The sequence below is a fragment of the Suncus etruscus genome, chromosome 4 (genome assembly GCF_024139225.1).
Source record: "Suncus etruscus isolate mSunEtr1 chromosome 4, mSunEtr1.pri.cur, whole genome shotgun sequence".
In the NCBI taxonomy this organism is placed as follows: Eukaryota; Metazoa; Chordata; class Mammalia; order Eulipotyphla; family Soricidae; genus Suncus; species Suncus etruscus.
The window spans coordinates 51,520,896-51,542,693 of record NC_064851.1 but is presented as its reverse complement, the minus strand read 5'-3'; the positions used below and the strand labels follow the sequence as shown (position 1 = coordinate 51,542,693).

At 40.0% G+C, this 21,798-nt stretch overlaps 1 protein-coding gene across 2 annotated transcripts in view; it reads left to right on the top strand.

Annotated features, from left to right (window-relative positions):
- Positions 1 to 19,173, top strand: part of ORC3 (origin recognition complex subunit 3) — a 66,244-nt gene extending 47,071 nt beyond the window's left edge. Inside the window, exons 14-20 of one of the 2 annotated variants that reach the window (XM_049772208.1) lie at positions 3,808 to 3,941; positions 9,654 to 9,730; positions 11,637 to 11,737; positions 14,628 to 14,769; positions 17,080 to 17,196; positions 18,142 to 18,221; positions 18,975 to 19,173. In XM_049772208.1, coding sequence (XP_049628165.1) covers positions 3,808 to 3,941; positions 9,654 to 9,730; positions 11,637 to 11,737; positions 14,628 to 14,769; positions 17,080 to 17,196; positions 18,142 to 18,221; positions 18,975 to 19,080 — 757 coding nt within the window. In that variant the 3' untranslated portion in view covers positions 19,081 to 19,173. Of the gene's footprint in view, positions 1 to 3,807; positions 3,942 to 9,650; positions 9,731 to 11,636; positions 11,738 to 14,627; positions 14,770 to 17,079; positions 17,197 to 18,141; positions 18,222 to 18,974 lie in introns of both variants that reach the window. The other variant, XM_049772206.1, reaches the window with a different exon arrangement.
- Positions 19,174 to 21,798: the final 2,625 nt, after the last annotated feature.

The following is a 21,798-nucleotide window of genomic DNA, read 5'->3' as shown; positions in this document are numbered from 1 at the left end:
AATAAATTTAATAATGATGATAATTTAAATAATTTAAATGAACAAAATTTTAAGATTATTTTAGAGGCCAGAGTGATAGTATAATGCATAGGGCATTTGTCTTACCCCCCTGACACCCATGTGGTCCTCTAAGCTCGCCAGGAATAATATTTGAGCACAGAGCCAGGTGTCACCCTGACCCCCCCCCAATTTTTTCAAAGATAGTATATTATATATGTATGTATATATATACATATATATATATTTTTTTTTTTTAACCAGGGAAATGTTTAATTTTTGTTAGCCCCGGCAAGTTTCTGTACTTCTTATGTGACTTACTGGGTTTATATTTTTGTTTTGTTTGTTTATTTTTTCGCTTTTTGAGCCACACCCAGCGGCACTCAAGGGTTACTCCTGGCTCTGTGCTCAGAAATTGCTCCTGGCTGGCTCAGGGGACCATATGGGATACTGTGAACCAAACCCGTATTTGTCCCGGGTCAGCTGCGTGCAAGGCAAACACCCTGCTGCTGTGCTATCACTCTGGACCCACTGGTTTTGTTTTAATTGAAGTGGTTAGTTTCTCTTTTTAGTAATCATAATCTACTTAGTTTTATGTCTTTTTTTTTTTTTTTTTTAGCTAACTTGTTGTGTTTTCTTCAAACTTTTATGTTATTTTGATTTTGGGGCCACACCCAATGGCACTCGGGTCAGTCCTGGCTTTACATTCAGAAATTACTCCTGGCAGGCTCCTTGGGACTATTGGGATTCCTGGTGATCAACTCCTTATCAAGCAGTGTGTAAGAAAATACCTACACATTGTGCTGTTGTTCCAGGCCTCCAAAATTTTAATTAAAAATGTAAAATATGTAGCCATCATCTGCTTGATGTCGTACATTTGGATTTATCTACTTTTTATCATGACCACTAGAAGAACCTTCAATCATTGTAGTCCTCAGGTCTGCTTGCTAGGAATAATTTGTGTGCATGTGTCCTGACACTATTTTCTTATATTGATCTAATTCGATTTATCTGTGTTATTGAATTTGATCTTAAGGATGATATCTGATAAATAAGGATTCTGAGAACATGATATAATTCTAGAATATGTGTTTTGTGTGTGTGTGTGTGTGTGTGTGTGTGTGTGTGTTCTTCATTTTTAACAAAGGTTTCTATTATGACTTTGAACAAGTCAGGAAATATTTTTAGCTATTCTGTAAACCAAGCAGAATTGTTTGTTTTAAATTTAGTGAATTAATACTTAAAAAGTCCATATAGATTTGTACATAACTAAAATGGTAATATTATAAAAATAATTATGATATTTATACTTTAAGTCCTTTCAAACAAGATTTCATTTAACCTAAGTATTATATCCTCACTGGACATTTTTGTTCCGGTTTTTCTGTTTGCCACACCCAGCAAGCACTTCGGTTCTGGTTCTGTGCTCAGAAATCACTCCCAGCAGGTTCAGGGGACCATATGGGATACCAGGGATGGGACCTGGGTCAGCCATGTGCAAGGCAAATGACCTATCCACTGTGCTATAGCTCCAGTACCTCTCAGTAGACATTTCTTGGCTTATATATATAAGCCTTGGTTTACATATATATGTATGTTTAGATATACATGTATATTAAATATATTTAATATATGTTTAGATATGTTGAGAATGATAACTAATAACTTTATTAATAAAACAGCGTGAAAAATTTCAGGTGAATTTTCTTTCTCTTTCTCTCTCTAGCCATGTCCAGGGCTTACTCCTTTTGTACTCTTGACTTTGTATTCAGGTATTATTTTATGCCTGGCAAGGCTCAGATGACCATGTGGGTTGGTAGAGACTGAAAAAAAAAGCAAGTGCCCTGCTACCTGTTCTTTCTCTTTTTTTTTTTTTTGGTTTTTGGGCCACACCCGGTAACGCTCAGGAGTTACTCCTGGCTATGCGCTCAGAAGTTGCTCCTAGCTTGGGGGACCATATGGGACACCGGGGGATCGAACCGCGGTCCGTCCAAGGCTAGCGCAGGCAAGGCAGGCGCACCTTACCTTTAGCGCCACTGCCCAGCCCCTGTTCTTTCTCTTTAGTACCTGCATCTTCTCTCCTTTTTGTTGTTCTTATTATTGTTATGGGGCCACACCTGGTGGTGCTCAGTAGTTAAAACTGACTCTGCGCTACAAGTCAGTTCTGACCATGCTTGGGGGAGCTTATGGGATGTTGAAGATCAAACTCACATTACCCTTATTCGTGGCCAGTGTTTTACTCACTGTACTATCTCTGGCCCCATATATTTTTTGTTTTGCTTTGTTTTCCTTTTAGATTACTCTTTACTCTGTACTCATTTAGGAATCACTCCTGGCAGCTCTGTGGACCTTAGAGAACATTGGGGATTGAATCCAGGTTGGCCATATGTAAGGCAAATGCCCTACTACTGTTATGTAGCTCCAGCCCCACATCTTCTTTTTTAAGTTTTGGTTGTATGAAATATGCGAATTCCTGTGTTCATTTTACAGACACAAAGAAACCAAGGCCTAAAGAGATCTGTGTAGTAACTGGATCTTCAGTACAAATGTAGTGTTGAAACCAGGCTACATCTGTAGTATGAACCCAGATCTTTGACTTTTTTTAATTGAGCCTTATTGTAAGCACTTCGATGAATACATTTCACTCTCCCGTCTTTTTGTTGTTGTAATGGCTGGATTTCACATATGTGGTGTGGTGTTTGTATACACTTGGTTATAGTATAAAGATCATGCTCCAGGTATCAAACCTCAGTACTTACCAGATCACCTTTGGTATATAGGGCAGTACCAAGGATATAGGCAGTATGCTATTGAACTATTTCTGAACCCCTTTCCTAAATATATTTCTTTTTTTTTCTTTTTTTTTGGGGGGGGGGGGCCACACCCATTTGATACTTAGGGGTTATTCCTGGCTAAGTGCTCAGAAATTGCCCCTGGCTTGGGGGGACCATATGAGACGCCAAGGGATCAAACCACGGTCCTTTCTTTGGCTAGTGCTTGCAAGGCAGACCTTACCTCTAGTGCCACCTCACTAGCCCCTGAATATATTTTTTAAGTCATAAACATTGAGGACAATCTCTTTTTAAAAGGTTGTTACTGGGGGCCGGAGAGATAGCATGGAGGTAGGGCGTTTGCCTTGCATGCAGAAGGATGGTGGTTCGAATCTCAGCATCCCATATGGTTCCCTGAGCCTGCCAGAAGCGATTTTGTGTGTGTGTGTGTGTGTGTGTGTGTGTGTGTGTGTGTGTGTGTGTGTGTTTTGGGTGGTGGTTCGAATCTCGGCATCCCATATGGTCCCCTGAGCCTGCCAGAAGCGAGTGTGAGTGTGTGTGTGTGTGTGAGAGAGAGAGAGAGAGAGAAACTCACCCAGCACCATGCTCAGAAATTGCTCCTTGTAGGCCGGGGGACCATATGGGACGCCAGGATTCGAACCGATGACCTCCTGCATGAAAGGCAAACGCCTTACCTCTATGCTATCTCTCCGGCCCCCAGATGCGATTTCTGAGTGTTGTAGAGCCAGGAGTAATCCCTGAGCGCTGCCGGCTATAACTCAAAAAAAAAAAAAAAAAGTTGGGAGAAGATGGGGACAGTTGGTAGCTATGTGGCATGGCATTCACTAATAGGTACCTGCTACTAGATTTAAAAAGTATGTTTACACCTAGATTGCTAAAGGATTTCTTTAAATATATTTTCAAAATGAATTAAGTCTCATTTTCAAATAAATAAAAGTAATATGCAAAATGAAGTTGGTAGCAACTAAAATTTTATTTTCTAGTCATATTACATTTTGATTCACTAATTCTGTTCTAGGATGTTGGCAAAGGATGAACTCATAACCATACTTGAGAAATGTCTTAATATTTTTAAATTGTCTTCTGAAAAACATCTCAACAGCACAGCAAAGACAATTGAAGAATTTCTGGCCCAGTTTCCAAGCCTTCATGGTGAGAATAAGCCATTATCTTATCTGTACTACTGATGGGATAGTCATTTTTTAAGCATAGGTTGTAATTTTCGTGCTTTTTGAAGTAATGAGAAATGAAAAAGTGGATGGAGTTTAGAATCAGCTTTACCAAAGTCCTATAATATCACATCTATAATAGAACAAATGATTCCTTCCAGATTTGAATCCAAATGGGCAGTAAAAAAATTTATTTTCTAGACAACAATTTGAGAAAATTAGCTTATTTTGGAGAAAAATGGCATCAAAAGATTTTTTTTTAAATACAGCATCAGGGGGCTGGAGAGATAGCATGGAGGTAAGGTCTTTGCTTTGCATGCAAGGACACTGGTTCGAATCCTGGCATACCATATGGTCTCCAAGCCTCTGAGGAGCTACTTCTGAGCGTAGAGCAGGAGTATCCCCTGAGCGCTGCTGGGTGTGACCCAAAAACCAAAAACCAAAAAAAAAAAAAAGAAAGAAAAGAAAAAATATAGCATCAATCATTTGTACATCTGAAAAATTAATAGCTGTTATATAGTGAGGCTCAATAGTATGTTAATTCTTAAAATATGCACAATGTTTGCTTTTAATTTGATTGATTAGATTGGATAGAAAGGTTATAGTTTCCTTTATTGTACATAACCTCTGCAAGGTCATTTAGATTTTCAGAGTAATCAGAAAGCCAGTTGTATATAGGTAGCCATGTTCTGTTTCCCTAATGCTCTAGGAATTCTTTTAAAAATAGGGCTCCATGAAGTGATACTGATCATCAACCTTTTGTGTGTGTGTGTGCGTGTGTGTATTTATGATTCTTTTGGTATCCGCCTTTTGGGCCACACTCAGCGGTGCTCATGGGTTACTCCTGGCTGTCTGCTCAGAAATAGCTCCTGGCAGGCACAGGGACCATATGGGACACTGGGATTTGAACCAACCACCTTAGGTCCTGGATCGGCTGCTTGCAAGGCAAACACCGCTGTGCTATCTCTCCGGGCGGTATCCGCCTTTTGGCTGGAGCTAGCACAACAGGTAGGGTGTTTGTTTGCCTTGCATATGGTCCCCTGAGCCTGCCAGTAGTAATTTCTGAGGGCAGATCCAGGAGTAATCCCTGAGCACTGCCACTGTTCCCCAAAGACAAGAAAAAAAGTGTGCCTTTTATTTTCCTGTTCAGGAAAATGTTTTGATGTTTGGAGAGCTATCTTGATATATAAACACAAAGAATATTTCATTTGGAATATTTTATTGATCCTTTTGGTGCTTAGGAAAGTATTCTTGTGTTGGAAATCAAATATTATCAGGAACAGTCTCTTTAGCAGCACTGCCAGGCACCTCACCTGATGATTGCATCAATGCAATATGCCAGCTGAGTGCCTGAGAACATGAGGGCTCCTGAAAAGAAAGGGAATCCCCTCCATCTCTCTTTTTATGACTGGAGCATGAGTTGAACACTTTTTTTAAATGATAAAGATATTTTAAATGATAAACATATAAAGAACTAGAAAGTAGTATTTTAAACATCAATGAATCCAACTGTAAACAAAAACTAGAGCTGCAGAAAGAGAAACTAGATTATGATCCCAGATCTGGCAACCAGTAATGACCTGTATAATACTAGAGCCCTCTCTTCATCACTTGGCTCGTTTGGTTTTTTTGTTTAGTCTTTTTTTTGGGGGGGGGGGGGTTTGGGCCACACCCAGTGATGCTCAGGGGTTACTCCTGTCTATGCGCTCAGAAATTGCTCCTGGTTTGGGGGACCATATGGGACACCAGGGGATTAAACTGCCATCCATCTTAGCTCAGCCGCTTTATAGGCAAACATCCTACCACTGCACCACTGCTTCAGCCCCTTGTTTGTTTGTTTGTTTGTTTATTTATTTATTTATTTATTTGGTTTTTGGGTCACACCTGGCGGTGCTCAGGGGTTACTCCTGGCTATCTGCTCAGAAATAGCTCCTGGCAGGCACGGGGGACCATATGGGACACCGGGATTCGAACCAACCACCTTTGGTCCTGGATCGGCTGCTTGCAAGGCAAACGCCGCTGTGCTATTTCTCCAGGCCCCCTTGTTTAGTTTTTGACCGTACCTGGTGGTGCTCAGGGTTTACTCTGCATTCAGGGATCACTCTTGGCATCCGCTCTGAAGACCACCTGGGATACAGAGAATGAATCTGGGTTGGCTGTGTGTGCAAAGCAAGTCTTTACCTGTTAACTATTACTCCAGACTCTCATGCATTTATTTTTTTCTCATTGGTTCACAGTTTAAATGTCCATTAATCATGGCCACTAGGGCAATGAAGGGTCATTTTTAGGATATAGATTGAGTAAAAAATTTAGATGACTAAGTAGATTTAAAATTTTTACCAAGTTAGACTCCAAATTTGTTTGTTTTTTGGGGTGTCACCCGGTGGTGCTCAGAGGTTAATTGGCTCTGCGCTCAGAATTCACTCCTGGCAGGCTCAGGGAACCATGGGGGGAGGTGGGTGGGGGGATGTGCTAATATCACATAAAGGACAGCACTTTTTTCAAGTACAAGGTTGTGGGGCCAGAGTGATTTACAGTGGGGAGGGCATTTGCCTTGAATGCAGCTGACCTGTTCGATTCTTGTCATCCCATATAGTTCCCCAAGCACTACCAGAAGTAATTTCTGAGTGCAGAGCTAGGAGTAACCTCTGAACATAGCTGTGTATGGCTTCAGACAAACAAAAATTAATGAATAAATGTGTGGGCTTTTTTTTAAGTACAAGGTTGGAGTCTAAGATAATTAACAATCTAAAAAAATTTACAAGTTGAGCTAATACAGGGGTCTTCAAACTTTTTCAAGTGGAGGCCGGATTACGGTCCCTTAGAGAGCTGGAGGGCCGGACTATATGAGCTACTAATTCCTACTCACACTGCACATATCTTATATAAATAAAATGAAAACCATTTATAAATAAACAGATCACACGCCAGTATTTCAATGGGAACTGTGGGCCTGCTTTTGGCTAATGAGATGGTCAATGTCCGGTTCCATATTTGTCACTGCCAGCCGTAACAAGTGATGCCAGTGGGCATCAGTTAATCTTGATCTGGTTGGAGATTTCAGATGTTTCATTCTTGAAAAAGTCTGTTCACAGGCATAAGTGCTACCAAAGATGGTTACCATTTTCAGTGCATGGTTCCTGATATTTGGATATACACTGAGTGTATATGCTGTCAGGTATCTTGGCAACCAAACAGTGCTCACTGCTGGCGGGCCGGATCAGACTCCTCTGCGGGCCGCATGTGGCCTGCGGGCCGTAGTTTGAAGACCCTTGAGCTAATATATCTTAGAGTGGTCTATATTTGGAGTCAGTGTGGTAGTATAGAGCTAGGCCATTTGACTTGCATGCAGCCATTGAGCACCACCAGGAGTAATCCTGAATGCAGAGCCCTCATCTTTTCCAGGTATGTCCCCTCTCCCCCCCAAAAAAACCCGTGGTTTCTATCAATTTTGTTTTTATTTTGTTTTTGGACCACACCCAGAATTGCTAAGGGATAATTACTACTCTGAGCTCATGAATTATGCCTGGCAGGGCATGGGGAAACCTATGGGGTGCCAGAGATCAAATCCAAGTCAGCTGCCTGCAAGGCAAACTTAATTCAGTACTGTCATTCCAGCCCCATTTCTCTATTTTCAAAGATTTTACATTTCTGGTCTGAAGGGATAGTACAGTGGGTAATTGCTTGGCATGTGGCCCTGGTTTGATTCATAGGACTTCATGTGGTCCCCTCAACAAAGTCAGGAGTGATTCTTGTTTTGTTTTTGTTTTGGGGCCACACCCCAGGGATTTATTCGTGGCTCTGCTTAGAAATCGTTCCTGGCAGGCTTGGGGGACCATATGGAATACCAGGACTTGAACCCGGGTCAGCCACATGCAAGGCAAACACCCTACCCACTGTGTTATCGCTCTGGCTTCTCAGGAGTGATTCTTGAGTGCCAAGCCAGGAATAAGCCCTAAGTACCATTGAATGTGAGTGACCTCTAAAAGGGGCTATATTACTATTAACATGAAATTAAAACCTCTCACATTAAACAAGTAGAAATAATTTGATTACATGTTAGGTCTGGTTTCTTAACATTTACTACATATTATATCTTAGATGTAAAATTATATTTAGTGACAAGCTAGATGGTATTAAATTGCATACCTTGCATGCTGGTTCAGTCCCTGGCACCTCAAGGAGCAACACCTGAGCACATAATAAAGTATAGCCCTGAGCATTGATAGGTATAGCCCAAAAATCAAGCCAAGGATAATACATTTAGTGGAAAACTAGGTCATTGTGTCAAAACAGATTTTTTTTTAAGGCTCTTGTTACATTAATGAAATTTTTAAAAATATTTTTGATGGGGCCAGAGAGATAGCATGAAGGCAAGGCGTTTGCCTTTCATGCAGAAAGTCATCGGTTCGAATCCTGGCGTCTCATATGGTCGTCCCCGTCCCGTCCTGTTTCCCCGCCCCCCCCCCCCCCCCCCGTGCCTTCCAGGAGCGATTTTTGAGCATGGAGCCAGGAGTAACCCCTGAGCACTGCTGGGTGTGACCCAAAAACCAAAATATATTTATATAGTTTCTATCTTTATTGAATAAATGATTATTCCTAAGTTTTAAAAATTATTCCTTTGAAGATTGCAAATATTTCAGCTGTATTCTCTTATTTCAGATCAAATAATACTTGTGATTACATTTTTTAAACTCTGTACTAGGAAGAGTTTTTTTGGGTTTTTTTGTTTATTTGTTTTGGGGTCACAACCAGCAGTGCTCAGGGGTTACTCCTGCTCTACGCTCAGAAATTGCTCCTGGCAGGCTGAGGAAACCATATGGAATGCTGGGATTCGAGCCACTGTCCTTCTGCATGCAAGGCAAATGCCCTACCTCCATCCTGTCTCTCCAGCCCCAATACTAGGAAGAGAATTTTTTTTTTTTTTTTTGTGGTTTTTGGGTCACACCCGGCAGTGCTCAGGGGTTATTCCTGGCTCCAGGCTCAGAAATTGCTCCTGGCAGGCACGGGAGGACCATATATGGGACGCCGGGATTCGAACCAATGACCTCCTGCATGAGAGGCAAACGCCTTACCTCCATGCTATCTCTCCGGCCCCAGGAAGAGAATTTTTAAAACCACTTGCTTTCTAGAAACACAACTACATATTTTACCAGATAGTTTTCTGTCCCTTTCAGAAAGAACCGTGATGCAGTTTGTTTTAGTAAATCATTTCCAAAATTTTTGCACATTACTATCTTTACATGCAAAAGCACTGTGTCAGAATAATGATTTGCAAGATTGAGACCAAGTTTGACTCGGTATAAATAGATTTGTGTTTTTTTAAATCTGGGCTGATGAAAGGAATACAATGAAATGTATTTGGCTTTTAAAATATAAATGTTCTTTAGAGCAGATAAGATTTGGAGCTTTTGGTAGAATTTTACATTTAATTTTGCTCTTTGTCGATTTTTAAAATTCAAAATTTATGTTTTAAAGACTTTATCTTGCAAATTATGGAACGTTTGTTGACCTTCAGCTTTTGGGAGAAACCATTTATCTGAGAGAATTTTGATCTTATGCCACATTAAAAATAAGTACACAAAAACTTGTTTCTCGTAGAATAGCAAAACAATAACAAACATAGAAATGTTTGTTCTCTTGACTTGAAAGGATTCACCCTAGTTACCATGTACTGTTTTTGCATTAAAAGCAGAAGACAAAGAGGAAGAAAATACTTCTGGGTCACAGTCAGAGGGGCTTCAGAAGACAGACCTCTATCATCTTCAGAAGGTTAAGTTACTTTCTTCTTCCAGCTCTATCCTGTGGTACTCTCATATTTTGGTGTGTGTACTCTAGATTATCTGTCTGGATATTTTGATTTCATTTTGAATGGACAACTAGGAACAAAAACTCGATAACTCACTTTTAAATTTTTTCTTCTTTTACTCTCTTTTTTTAAAACTTTATATATTTATTTGTTGACTAATTGATTGGTTGGTTGGTTGGTTTTTGGGTCACACCCAGCTGTGCTCAGGGTCACTCCTGGTTTCTGCACTCAGAAATTGCCCATGGCAGGCTGGGGGACCACATGGGATACCGGGAATTGAACCAGGTCCCTCCTGGGTTAGCCATAGGAACACGAACACCCTACTGCTGTGCTATCTCTCCAGCCCTTTAAAATTTTATTTTATTTTTTGGTTTGGGAATTTTATCTGGCAGTGCTTACAGTTTATTCCTAGCTCAATGCTCAGGGATCAGTTCTGCAGTGCATGTGATACTATATGGAATGCTGGAGATTGAACCCCGGTCAGCCACATGCAGTGCCAGTACCCTACCCCCTGTACTATTGCTCTGGCCTTTGCCATCTTTTTTCATGTATGTAGTCTATTGTTTGGCATCATGGAAAGTGATCTTCTAGCTCAGAATGGAGAATTAATAGAAAGGGAAAATGCTAAAACGTTGCAGAAAGCAATCTGATTATTTATCTTAAGTATACTTTTGTGTCACCAATTCATTTTTAGATAATTTTTAAAAATGCATATTCAGGGGCTGGAGTGGGTAGCATAGTGGTAGGGTGTTTGTCTTACATGCGACTGACCCAGGATGGACGCAGGTTCAATCCCCGGCATTCCATATGGTTTCCTGAGCCATGAGCGATTTCTGAGTGCAGACCCAGGAGTAACTCCTGAACACAGCCAAGTGTGATTTTCACCCCCCAAATGCATATTCAGTATAGAAAAAAATTTGAGTCACATCGTGTCTAATATATTTTTGGTTTAGAATCTTGATGGATATTCTTTTTACTGATCCCAAATTATAATATAGAATAAAATTTCCATCAAGGCAAAACCCATAGATTTCCCAAGGACAGAAATTTTCCTTGTAATTAGTTTTCTTAAATACATAGATTGTGGGCCTGGAGAGATAGCACAGCAGCGTTTGCCTTGCAAGCAGCCGATCCAGGACCTAAGGTGGTTGGTTCGAATCCCGGTGTCCCATATGGTCCCCCGTGCCTGCCAGGAGCTGTTTCTGAGCAGACAGCCAGGAGTAACCCCTGAGCACCGCCGGGTGTGGCCCAAAAAACAAAAATAAATAAATAATATATATATACTGTAAAGAGGGAACACTTCACCATAGAACTTAGTAATAAAGTGTACCGCTTTTGTTCCTCTTTACCTAAAATCAAACTTGATATGTGTTTCAAATACGTGCCTCGGAAGAGAGATGCTTTCTAGATCCTAAGAATTAAAAATAAATTCAACCTTATCATCATTATTATTATTTGAGGGAGGGTTTGGGCCACACCTGGTGATGCTCAGGGGTTACTCCTGGCTTGGAGGACCATATGGGATGCCAGGGATCAACCCAAGGTCTGTCCCGGGTCAGCTGAGTGCAGGGCAAATGCCCTACCACTGTGCTATCGCTCTGGCCCCAGATTCAACCCGTTTTTATATCATTTTTTGTACCCAGGACCTAATATACATACAAATCTGAGAACGCCTTTTGCATTTGAGCAGTTCTTAAGCCATCTTGAGCTGGTCTTCTGTGCACATTCTCGCTTCTTGAAAAAATGAAGGTTGTCTCTGCTGAGCCACAAAGCTCCCCTCTGAGGGTTCTTCTATTTCAGCATCACCTGAAAAGTGAAACACCTGAAAAAGTAAAACATTCTTTTTTCTATGTTTTCTATCATCCACAGTCCTTATTGGAAATGAAAGCATTAAGAAGAACTAGTAAGAAACAGACAAAGTTTGAAGTACTCAGAGAAAAAGTTGTGAACTTCATTGACAATCTAGTGAGGTGAGTGTTCTAACCTTAATGCTAAAAATTATGGGATTGGAGCTATAGCGCAGTAGGTAGGGCATTTGTCTTGCACATGGCTGACCCAGGTTCATTCCCTGGCATCCTATATGATCCCATGAGCACTGCCCGGAGTGATTCCTGAGTGCAGAGCCAAGAGTAACCCCTGAGCACTTCAGGGTATGGCCCCCAAACAAACAAAAATGTTGGGAATAGGACAGTACTGCAGGGATAAGTGACTTCTCTGTGTGTGTGTGTGTGTGTGTGTGTGTGTGTGTGTGTGTGTGTGTGTGTGTGTGTGTGTGTGTGTGTGTGTGTGTGTGTGTGTGTGTGTGTGTGTTTGGGTCACACCGGGCAGTGCTCAGGGGTTACTCCTGGCTCCAGGCTCAGAAATTGCTCCTGGCAGGCACGGGGGACCATATGGGACGCTGGGATTCAAACTGATGACCTCCTGCATGAAAGGCAAAAAGCCTTACTTCCATGCTATCTCTCTAGCCCTGATAAGTGACTTCTTGCTCAAAGCACTGAATTCAATCCATAACACTACAGGGCCTGATCCCCACCCACCTCCAGCACCACTGAGTATAGTCAGAGCACTGCCAGACCCAAACATCTGCCTGCCAACCTAGGCTCCCTAACATTGTTAAGATCCCCTCCTCCCATTCAGCATTTCATTTCTATATTACTTATGTTTTCTGTTAAACCATATAGTACAGGGGGTTAGGTACTTGTGTTTCCTGCAGCTGATCCCAGCACTGCCAGTGTAGCCAAAAATCCCCAAATAAATAAAACAGTGGAATTCATTAAAGGAATTTCTTAAATTTGGTTTTCTTTTGTTTGGCTTTTGGGGCCATACCAGCGATGCTATGGGGGTTTTCTTTTTTCTTTTCTTTTTTTTCTTTTGGTAATTTTTTCTCCTGTATTTTTTTTAAATAAAATCTTTATTTAAGCACCATGATTACAAGCATGATTGTAGGTGGGTTTCAGTCAGAACACCCCCCCCCTTCACTCAGTGTAACATTCCCACCACCAATGCCCCTCTCTCCCCAACTCATGCCTGTATTTGAGACAGGCATTGTACTTCTTTCACTCATTAAGATTGTCTTGATAGTTGTGAGTATAGGTATTTCCCCAACTGCACCTCTACTCTTTCTGGTGAGCTTCATATTGTGAGCCGGTCCTTCTGGCCCTCATCTCTATTGTCTATGGGCTTTATTACAGTAATGTCCTTAATTTTTCTTAAAACCCATAGATGAATGAGAGTATTCTGTGTCTATCTCTCTCCCTCTGGCTTATTTCACTCAGCATAATGATTCCATGTACATCCATGTAAAAATTTCATGACTTCATCTCTTCTGACAGTTGCATAATATTCCATTGTGTATATGTACCACAGTTTCTTTAGCCATTCATTTGTTGAAGGCATATTGGTTGTTTCCAGAGTCTGGCTATTGTAAATAGCACTGCAATGAATATAGCTGTGAGGAAGGGATTTTTTAATTGTATTTTTTGTGTTCCTGGGGTATATCTCAAGGGTTTTTCTTGGCTCTGCACTCAGAATATTTAAGGCAAATGCCTTACTCACTGTACTATCTCTTCATCCCAGAATTTTTTTAATTTTATTTTTTTATTTTGGTGGGGGCCACACCCAGGATTGCTCACGGGCTACTCCTGGCTCTGATTTGAGAAATCACTCCTGGCAGACTCAGGGATCTTAATGCAATGCCGGGGATCAAACCCAGGTAAGCTGTGTGCAAGGCAAACACTCTACCTGCTGTGCTACCGCTCTGGCTCCAACTTACTGTTTTTATAAAACTGAAACAAATGGGTAGAAAATATATACATATAAGCCTGAGCATAAATGTTTACACCACTTTATTTTTCTTTTCCTTTTTTTTTTGGTTTCTTTTTTGGTTTTTGGGCCACACCTGGTGATGCTCAGGGATTACTCATGGCTATGCACTCAGAAATCACTCCTGGCTCGGGAGGGGGGGGGGAACGGACGGACCATATGGACACTTGAGGATTAAACTCAGTCCATCCTAGGCTAGCGTGTGCCTTTACGCTTTGAGCCACCACTCCGGCCCCAATTTTTTTTCTCTTTTTTTTTTTTTTTGTGGGATGAAGGGCCTAGTATTGTTTTGTTTTGTTTTGTGGGGTGAAGGGCCACACTAGGCAGTGCTCAGGTTACTTCTGGTTCTGCATTCAGGAATCATTCCTAGCAGGCTCAGGACCAAATGGGATGTCTGGGCTTGAACCCAGGTCAGCCACATGCAAGGCAAGTGGCCTACCTGCTGTGTTATCACTCCAGCCCACCAGTATTTCTTAAATTCTTAATTCTAGACCTCTATCCTGGTAGGGTTTTTTTGGTATTTGGGGTAGGGGGGTGTTATACCTGGCGACGCTTGGGTTACTCCTGGTTCTGCACTAAGGAATCACTCCTGGCTTGGGGGACCATTGGTTCTGGGTCATCTGCATGCAAGGCAAACACCCCATCGCTGTGTTATCTCTCTGTCCCTTATACCCTATTTTTATATTGTCTGAAATTAAATGTTTGCCATTGTAAAGATAGTTATTTTTTTAACTAACTCTTAAGAAATTCTTCCTTAAAAATGTGGGTTTGACAGTCCTATATCCAGCTCAGTGCTTCGGGGCTCTTGTGGACCATATGTTTCAATCAAGCTCTGACTCAAAGCTTGTGCTCCAGTACTGAGCTATTTTCCTAGTCCTCTACTCTGAATATATCGTTTATAGATATTTAATTGATTTCTCCCTCTCCATCTCTCCCTCTCCTACCCCCACCTTCATTTTCCCCAGAAGAGTGACCAAAGTGTTACAATGAGAATAAATCTCTGATAAACTAAAGGCTGATTCCTCTCTATTGTTTCAGAGAACACCTTCTGCCCCCTGAGTCCCAACCTCTGCATGAGGTAGTTTACTTCAGTACAGCTCATGTCCTTCGTGATCACTTGAATGCTGCTCCAAGACTCGCCCTCCACACTGCACTCAACAACCCTTATTATTATCTCAAGGTAAGGAGAGTCATTTTTCTGAGAGTTCAGTCAGATCACTGGCTTCATTTTTCATAAATATACTGTAAATTAGTAGTTCTGATGAACAGAGTTGGCATCTCAGATTTTTACCTTTCAGATTTTTTTAAAATGGTTTATATTTTTCCTGTTAGGTCAGATGGGCCAATGAAATTACCTAAAAGATCCAAATATTTGTTGATGAATGGTAAAATAAATACCTTGGGATTTCATCTTATATTTTAAGCCAAAGATCTACTCTGAAAGTCTGCCTTCAGAGTAGAATATAGAAAATAACCAACACTCTGAAGAATTAAGCTAAAATCTAGACACATTTGTACTTCCCATAAGATCTATAAAAAGAGTTCTTAAACTGGGCTTGAAGCAGTGGTGCAAGTGGTAAGGCATCTGCCTTGTGCATGTTAGCCTAGGACAGACCATGGTTCGATCCCCCAGCATCCCATATGTTCCCCCAAGCCAGAAGCAATTTCTGAGCGCATAGTCAGGAGTAACCCCTGAGCATCAACGGGTGTGCCCAAAACCCAATACCTCCCCCACCCAAAAAAAAGAGTTCTAAAAAAAACTTTCTTATAAAGGGCTGGTGTGATATTACAGCAAATAGGGTGTTTTCCTTTTATATGGCCAACCTGGCTTCAATCTGTAACATCCCAGACAGTTACCAGAGCCAGGAGTAGTTCCTAAGTTCAGAGCTAGGAGTTATGGCGCACAAACTTTCTTCTACAAGGCAAAATTAATCACATTACACCTTCAATATACTATATTTCAGTAAGTGGCATAAGCATGAAATAATTCATTACTCAGAAAAGCTCTTAGAATTTTTGCTACAAAATGATTAAGTTACTTTAATTAAATTAATTATATAATTATTAATTACTCCTTATAAGGAGAGTAACTTCAGAAAGCCTATAAAAAGTACTTTAGTGCCCAAGTTTCCTATTTTAAAATGAAACACAGACTAAGCATTGCAAAGAATACTAGTTAGGAAGATAAAATCACTGGTAAATTTAAATAGCCTCATATTAAAGAACAAAATATTAGGAGCTAGATAATATAGCATGTAGGGTGCCTTGCACATGGCCAACTCAGGTTTAATCCCTAGCATCCAGTATGGTCTCCCATAGGTCTCCCGAGCCCACTAGGAATAACCCCTAAGCAGTACCAGTTCTGGCCAAACAACAACAACAAAAGCTTTAGCTTTATGACAGAAACCACAAATTAAAACTATTAAAGTAAATCTTCATGCTTAGTGTCATGTTACCAGAGAATATTGTTGTAACTATTAGGAGAAATATAATCTATGCAAATAGAGATAACAGTATTTTTCTCCATTACTACCATAGAGTTTAAAGAGAATGAAAAAGTATTTATGCTTATTGTTGGGATCAGATCTGTAGTGTACATAACACAGCATTTAAGTTAATCATGGTAGCGGTATATTGGCATTTATTATAGAATATATTAGAATTCATGGGCCCAGAGAGATAGCACAGCGGCGTTTGCTTTGCCAGCAGCCTATCCAGGACCTAAGGTGGTTGGTTCGAATCCCGGCATCCCATATGGTCCCCCCCGTGCCTGCCAGAAGCTATTTCTGAGCAAACAGCCAGGAGTAACCCCTGAGCACCACCGAGTGTGGCCCAAAAAGCAAAAAACAAAAATTAAAAAAAAAAAAGAATCCACTGAGTCTATAAACTTTTAGTGGAAACCAGAAATGTGCTAATGCATGTAATGGTTAATTTTCATATGGCTCATGGCTTAGGACCAAAGGGGATTGTGATCAAAACCTAATCTTTGCTATGGTTTAGTTTGGGGGCCACACCTAGTGGTGGTCCTCAGGTGGTGTTCAGGGATTCCATTGAGCTGGGAATTGACACCAAGGTTCCCACCTACAAGAGCTCACACTCCAGAACTTTGTGCTATTTCCCAAGATCTAGTGTTAAATAAGAACTAATTAGTTGAAGAATTAATGCATCTCTCACTAAAAAAAAAAAAAAAAAACCTAAAGTTGCAAATTACTGGCTTGCTGAATTAATGACTGATTTTTTTTTTTTTTTTTTTGGTTTTTGGGCCACACCCGGCGTTGCTCAGGGGTTACTCCTGGCTGTATGCTCAGAAATAGCTCCTGGCAGGCTCGGGGGACCATATGGGACACCGGGATTCGAACCAACCACCTTTGGTCCTGATCGGCTGCTTGCAAGGCAAACGCCGCTGTGCTATCTCTCCGGGCCCTGATTTTTTTTCTTATTTATAAAAGCTCCTAATCATTTCAAAACATTCATTTACTACTATTTTTAGAATGAAGCACTGAAAAGTGAAGAAGGCTGCATTCCAAATGTTGCCCCCGACATCTGTATAGCATATAAACTGCACCTAGAGTGTAGCAGGCTAATCAACCTTGTGGACTGGTCAGAGGTAGGTCACAAAAAAGTGCAAGTTGTGTATCTGTCTTGACAACTTTCCTAAGATGTTTGTATAATTCTGGCCCTTTGGAACTTATAAGGTTTTTTTCCTATTGCCCTGTTTTAGAAAGTGTAATTTATGCTTCAGAAGTTCTTCCACAAAGCAGCTAACTGCTGTATATTCCCATTCCTAATCTCCTGTTCTGATCTGTTACACTTTCCTCAACCAAACCAGTTCGGAATTCATAACAGAACAGTCTGTTGTGTGTATTTGCTCTAACTCCACAATTAACAGTAAGCAAAAGCTAAATAATTTTCATTGCTTCTGTATTTTTCACCCCTTGCCCAAAATAGTTGTTATTTGCTTGGGTATTTCAATAGTGACACAACAGCCTTTGCAATCAGGAAGTACAAGGAATATTTGGTAAGGCTGTGAACAACTGTTAATTCGTTTAAGAAACTATTGTTATGGGTCGGAGAGATAGCATGGAGGTAGGGCATTTGCCTTGCATGAAATAGGTCGGTGGTTCAAATCCCGACATCCCATATGATCTCCCGATCCTGCCAGGGGTGATTTTTGAGCAGAGCCAGGAGTAAACTGAGCGCTGCCAGGTGTGACCCCCCCCCCCTTCTTCTACAAAAAAGAAACTACTGTTAAGAGATCTCAACTCTCAGAAGCTCCTATTTAACAGATATCTTGTCACCATTAAAAACTATGCATAATTGGCTTCTTCTAGGATAAGACATTTTCCAGCTATAAGAAGAGTTGAGGATATGGGACAGCTGTCACCAACTTTGTTTATTTCCTCTTCACGCTTAGTTTTCTGAAACATGATTATTCAAAATGTACCAACTATCAGGAGCAGCAGTGCTTAGCCTGACTTAACACAGTCACCAAGGTAGAATAATAGAAAATGTTTGCAACTGGAGATTTTGGTTCTTTCTTTCTTCTTAAAAGGCTTTTGCAACAGTTGTGACAGCTGCTGAACAAATGGATGCCAATTCTGTAACCTCAGAAGAAAGGAATGAAATCATTCAGTATCCTTTCAAAATCAGCTTCACTGCAACTTCTCAGCCAGTTCTGGGATACATTTAGATTCTATATCATTTCTCCTGATCTGTATTAGACTTATTTCAAAGAATGCTTCATACAAACTTATTACTTGTAGCTACATCAACCCAGAGTAATTCATTTCTAAGTATTCTGGATTTAGTCTAAAATGAGACTAAATCGAAAGTATTTGGTCTAAACCTTTTACTGACTATATTCCCGAGTTCACCAGAAACAAATACTTTCATTAAACTCTTTTTAAAGATTATTGAAAGTTTTCTAAATTAATAATTAGTAACAGTTATTAAAAGTTGATGTAGGGGGCCCAGAGAGATAGCACAGTGGCATTTGCCTTGCAAACAGCATATCCAGGACCAAAGGTGATTGGTTCAAATCCCAGTGTCCCATATGGTCCTCCGTGCCTGCCAGGAGCTATTTCTATTTCTGAGCAGACAGCCAGGAGTAACCCCTGAGCACCACCGGGTGTGACCCAAAAACCAAAAACCAAAAAAAAAAAAAGTTGATGTAGGAAAAGGCAGTTTTCATATTACTTGAAAACAAGTAATAATCAAATTTATTCAGGTCCTATTGACCATAAACATTTATACTTAATATTTGTTTTTATCTTTAAAAGGAATGTAAATTCAGGTATACTTCTGTGTTAAATAACATTTTGCCAATGGTATTTGAACTTATTTTGTCAGAACTACATGATTAATTTCCTTAGCTATATCCTCCAGTGCTCGGTTTATTAGAGCAGTTTCTGAACTAGAACTTTTAGGATTTGTAAAACCTACCAAACAGAAGACTGATCATGTGGCAAGGTTAACATGGGGAGGCTGCTAGAAAATAAATTACAGGCATCAGATCATCAGCTTTAGCCCAAGAGGAAAGAGGAGACTGGTCATATTTACCTATCATTAAAAGAAAAGTATTTTGAAAAAAAAAAAAAAAGAAAAGTATTTTGAAAGAACTGTGAACCTATATGGAATGTTCAACCGGAAAAATATTAAAATACCTTTGAGTACTTCAGAAATCAACATATAAAATCAACATATAAAGTGATTACATTGTGATTAAACCTCCTCTTTACTGTTATCGCTATAATTTTCAGTTATTACTGTTATGAGTAAGCTGTTCTTAAATACACAGAATGTATAAATTTGCACTTGCTTTAACTTTACTTATTTCTGCTTCCTGGTGTCTTTCATTGTCATTTAGTAAACGAATATGTGGGATTATTTTTCCTAGAACAATGTAGGTTCTAAAACTGCTCCGCCATTCACTTCCTTTAGTCTTACAAATTGAAAACTATTAAGTTATTTGGCTTGCATACTTAGAGGCAAAGAAAATTTTTTCCAGATAAACTAACATCAAGTCTATAAAGTTTTTTTTTGTTTTTTTGTTTTGGTTTTTGGGTCACACCCGGCAGTGCTCAGGGATTACTCCTTGCTCTGTTCTCAAAAATCGCCCCTGACAGGCATGGGGACCATATGGGATGCCGGGATTTGAACCATTGTCCTTCTGCATGCAAGGCAAGTCTATACCCTACCTCCATGCCCTACCTCCATGCTATCTCTCCAGCCCCTAGTCTACAAAGTTTTATCAGTTACAACTCAACCTTATAACCCAGACAAGGAAAGTAAAGTACAGATGAAATTTATATTTGGATCTCTTCCCTGACAAAAACTCATCAAGACATAATGTAATAAAGATACCTCAAGTTCATTAATGTCTTATCAAGAAAATTTTTGGAAGTCTTTATCCAGGAATCAGGAATGTGATTCAGAAGAAGATAAGCTTGTAGATGTGAAATACTGGGTTTAATTTCCATCCAGCAGAGCAAGCCCAAAACAAGGACCAGAGCTAGTACAGTGGGTAGGGTGCTTGCCTTGTTGTATGCAGCAGATCTGGTTCTACCCCCACCATCCCAAGTGATTCATTGGCTGTCACCAGGAATAATTCCTGAGTGCAGAACCTAGAGTAACTCCTTAGCACAGCTGGGTGTAGCCCAAAAAACAGAACCCTAAAAAATAATTAAACTGAAAAGTAACTTAGTACTATTCCAGAAATAACTTTGAAAAAGGTTATATTTAGTAAAAACGTAGCAAACTCATAATTATATAATTTTGTGCTTTATGCTGTAAGGACAAACCTCATGTTAATTTTTCTTTTTTTGTTTTGTTTTGTTTTGTTTTGGGCTGTCTGCTCAGAAATAGCTCCTGGCAGGCACGGGGGACCATATGGGACACCAGGATTCGAACCAACCACCTTAGGTCCTGGATCAGCTGCTTGCAAGGCAAACACCGCTGTGCTATCTCTCCGGGCCCTAATTTTTCAATATAATATAAACAAAGTAGGTCTAAACCTTGTTTTGGAGTATAAAGAAGAGATATTTCTTTCAATAATTAATGACTCAAGTCTCTAAAAAAATAAAAATTGAGATTTTGGTACTTGCTTTTCACATGGCCAACACTGGTTCAATTCATTGTGTATCCTATGTGGTCTATCATTGTACTGACAAGCAGGATTAATCCTTTAGCACAGACAGGAGTAAAACCTGAGCACTCTGTGATGTATACTTCCCTCTCTCCCCCCAAAAGAAACTAGAAAAAAAAAGCTAAATATAGCTCCTAAACAAAATGTCAATATATTGCTATGGTTAAATTGGAAATTCCCAAGGTAAAGGTAACAAAAGCAATCAACTGCAAGCTAGAGCACCTAAAGCATCTAGTTCTACACACCTTTCTGTAAATTGTGGCAAATCAAGAACCTGAGGACTCTGAGCCCAGCAAGGTCAACTGAACCTGAGGAGCATTACACAAACATTATCATTTATCCCTTTGTTTTAAAGAGTTTTACAGAAAAACTCACTAGACTTTGCCTTAAAAGGATCTATTTGACTGCTCTGAAATAGCTAGGTAAAGGAGAGGCAATGTGACCAATTAGGAATCCACAGAATTAATTGTCAGGGTAACAGACTGGAATTTTAGGATGAAAAAGGAATATAAATAGGAGTGAAGGAACCCAAAGGGTTGAAGTCTGGGGTGATCCTATGTTTTAGAATCAGAAAAGTGAAGTCAGCAGCAAATCTTTGAGAATGTGCAGCCCATAAAATAGGAGAAAGCCAAATGAAGACGACTATATGGCATGATTTGTATAAAAAGATTTGAAACTATTTGTATAAAAGGACTTGAAATTACTAAAAGTTCAGTAACTCTAGGAGTTACTTGAGAAAGGTAAGGTACAAGACGTTTTAGAGACAAATAGGAAAATCTGAATATAGACTATATATTAGGCTGGTAATTTACTTTATAAAAGTAGCTATTGAACTATTCAGATGCTTCAATTTTTCTCTAAGAAAAACTGGGCAGAGGCAAAGATGAGAATGAACTTAATAACAAAGTATTCTAATACTAGTGGTTTTTAAATGGAAACTATTTCCTCCCTTTCTGATACTGGCACTATAGACTGGCCCGAATGTTAGGCAGAGTCAAACATAAACACAAAACAATGCACAAGACAACATGATCTGGCCCAAACTGCGAAGTGCCTGAGGGTCTC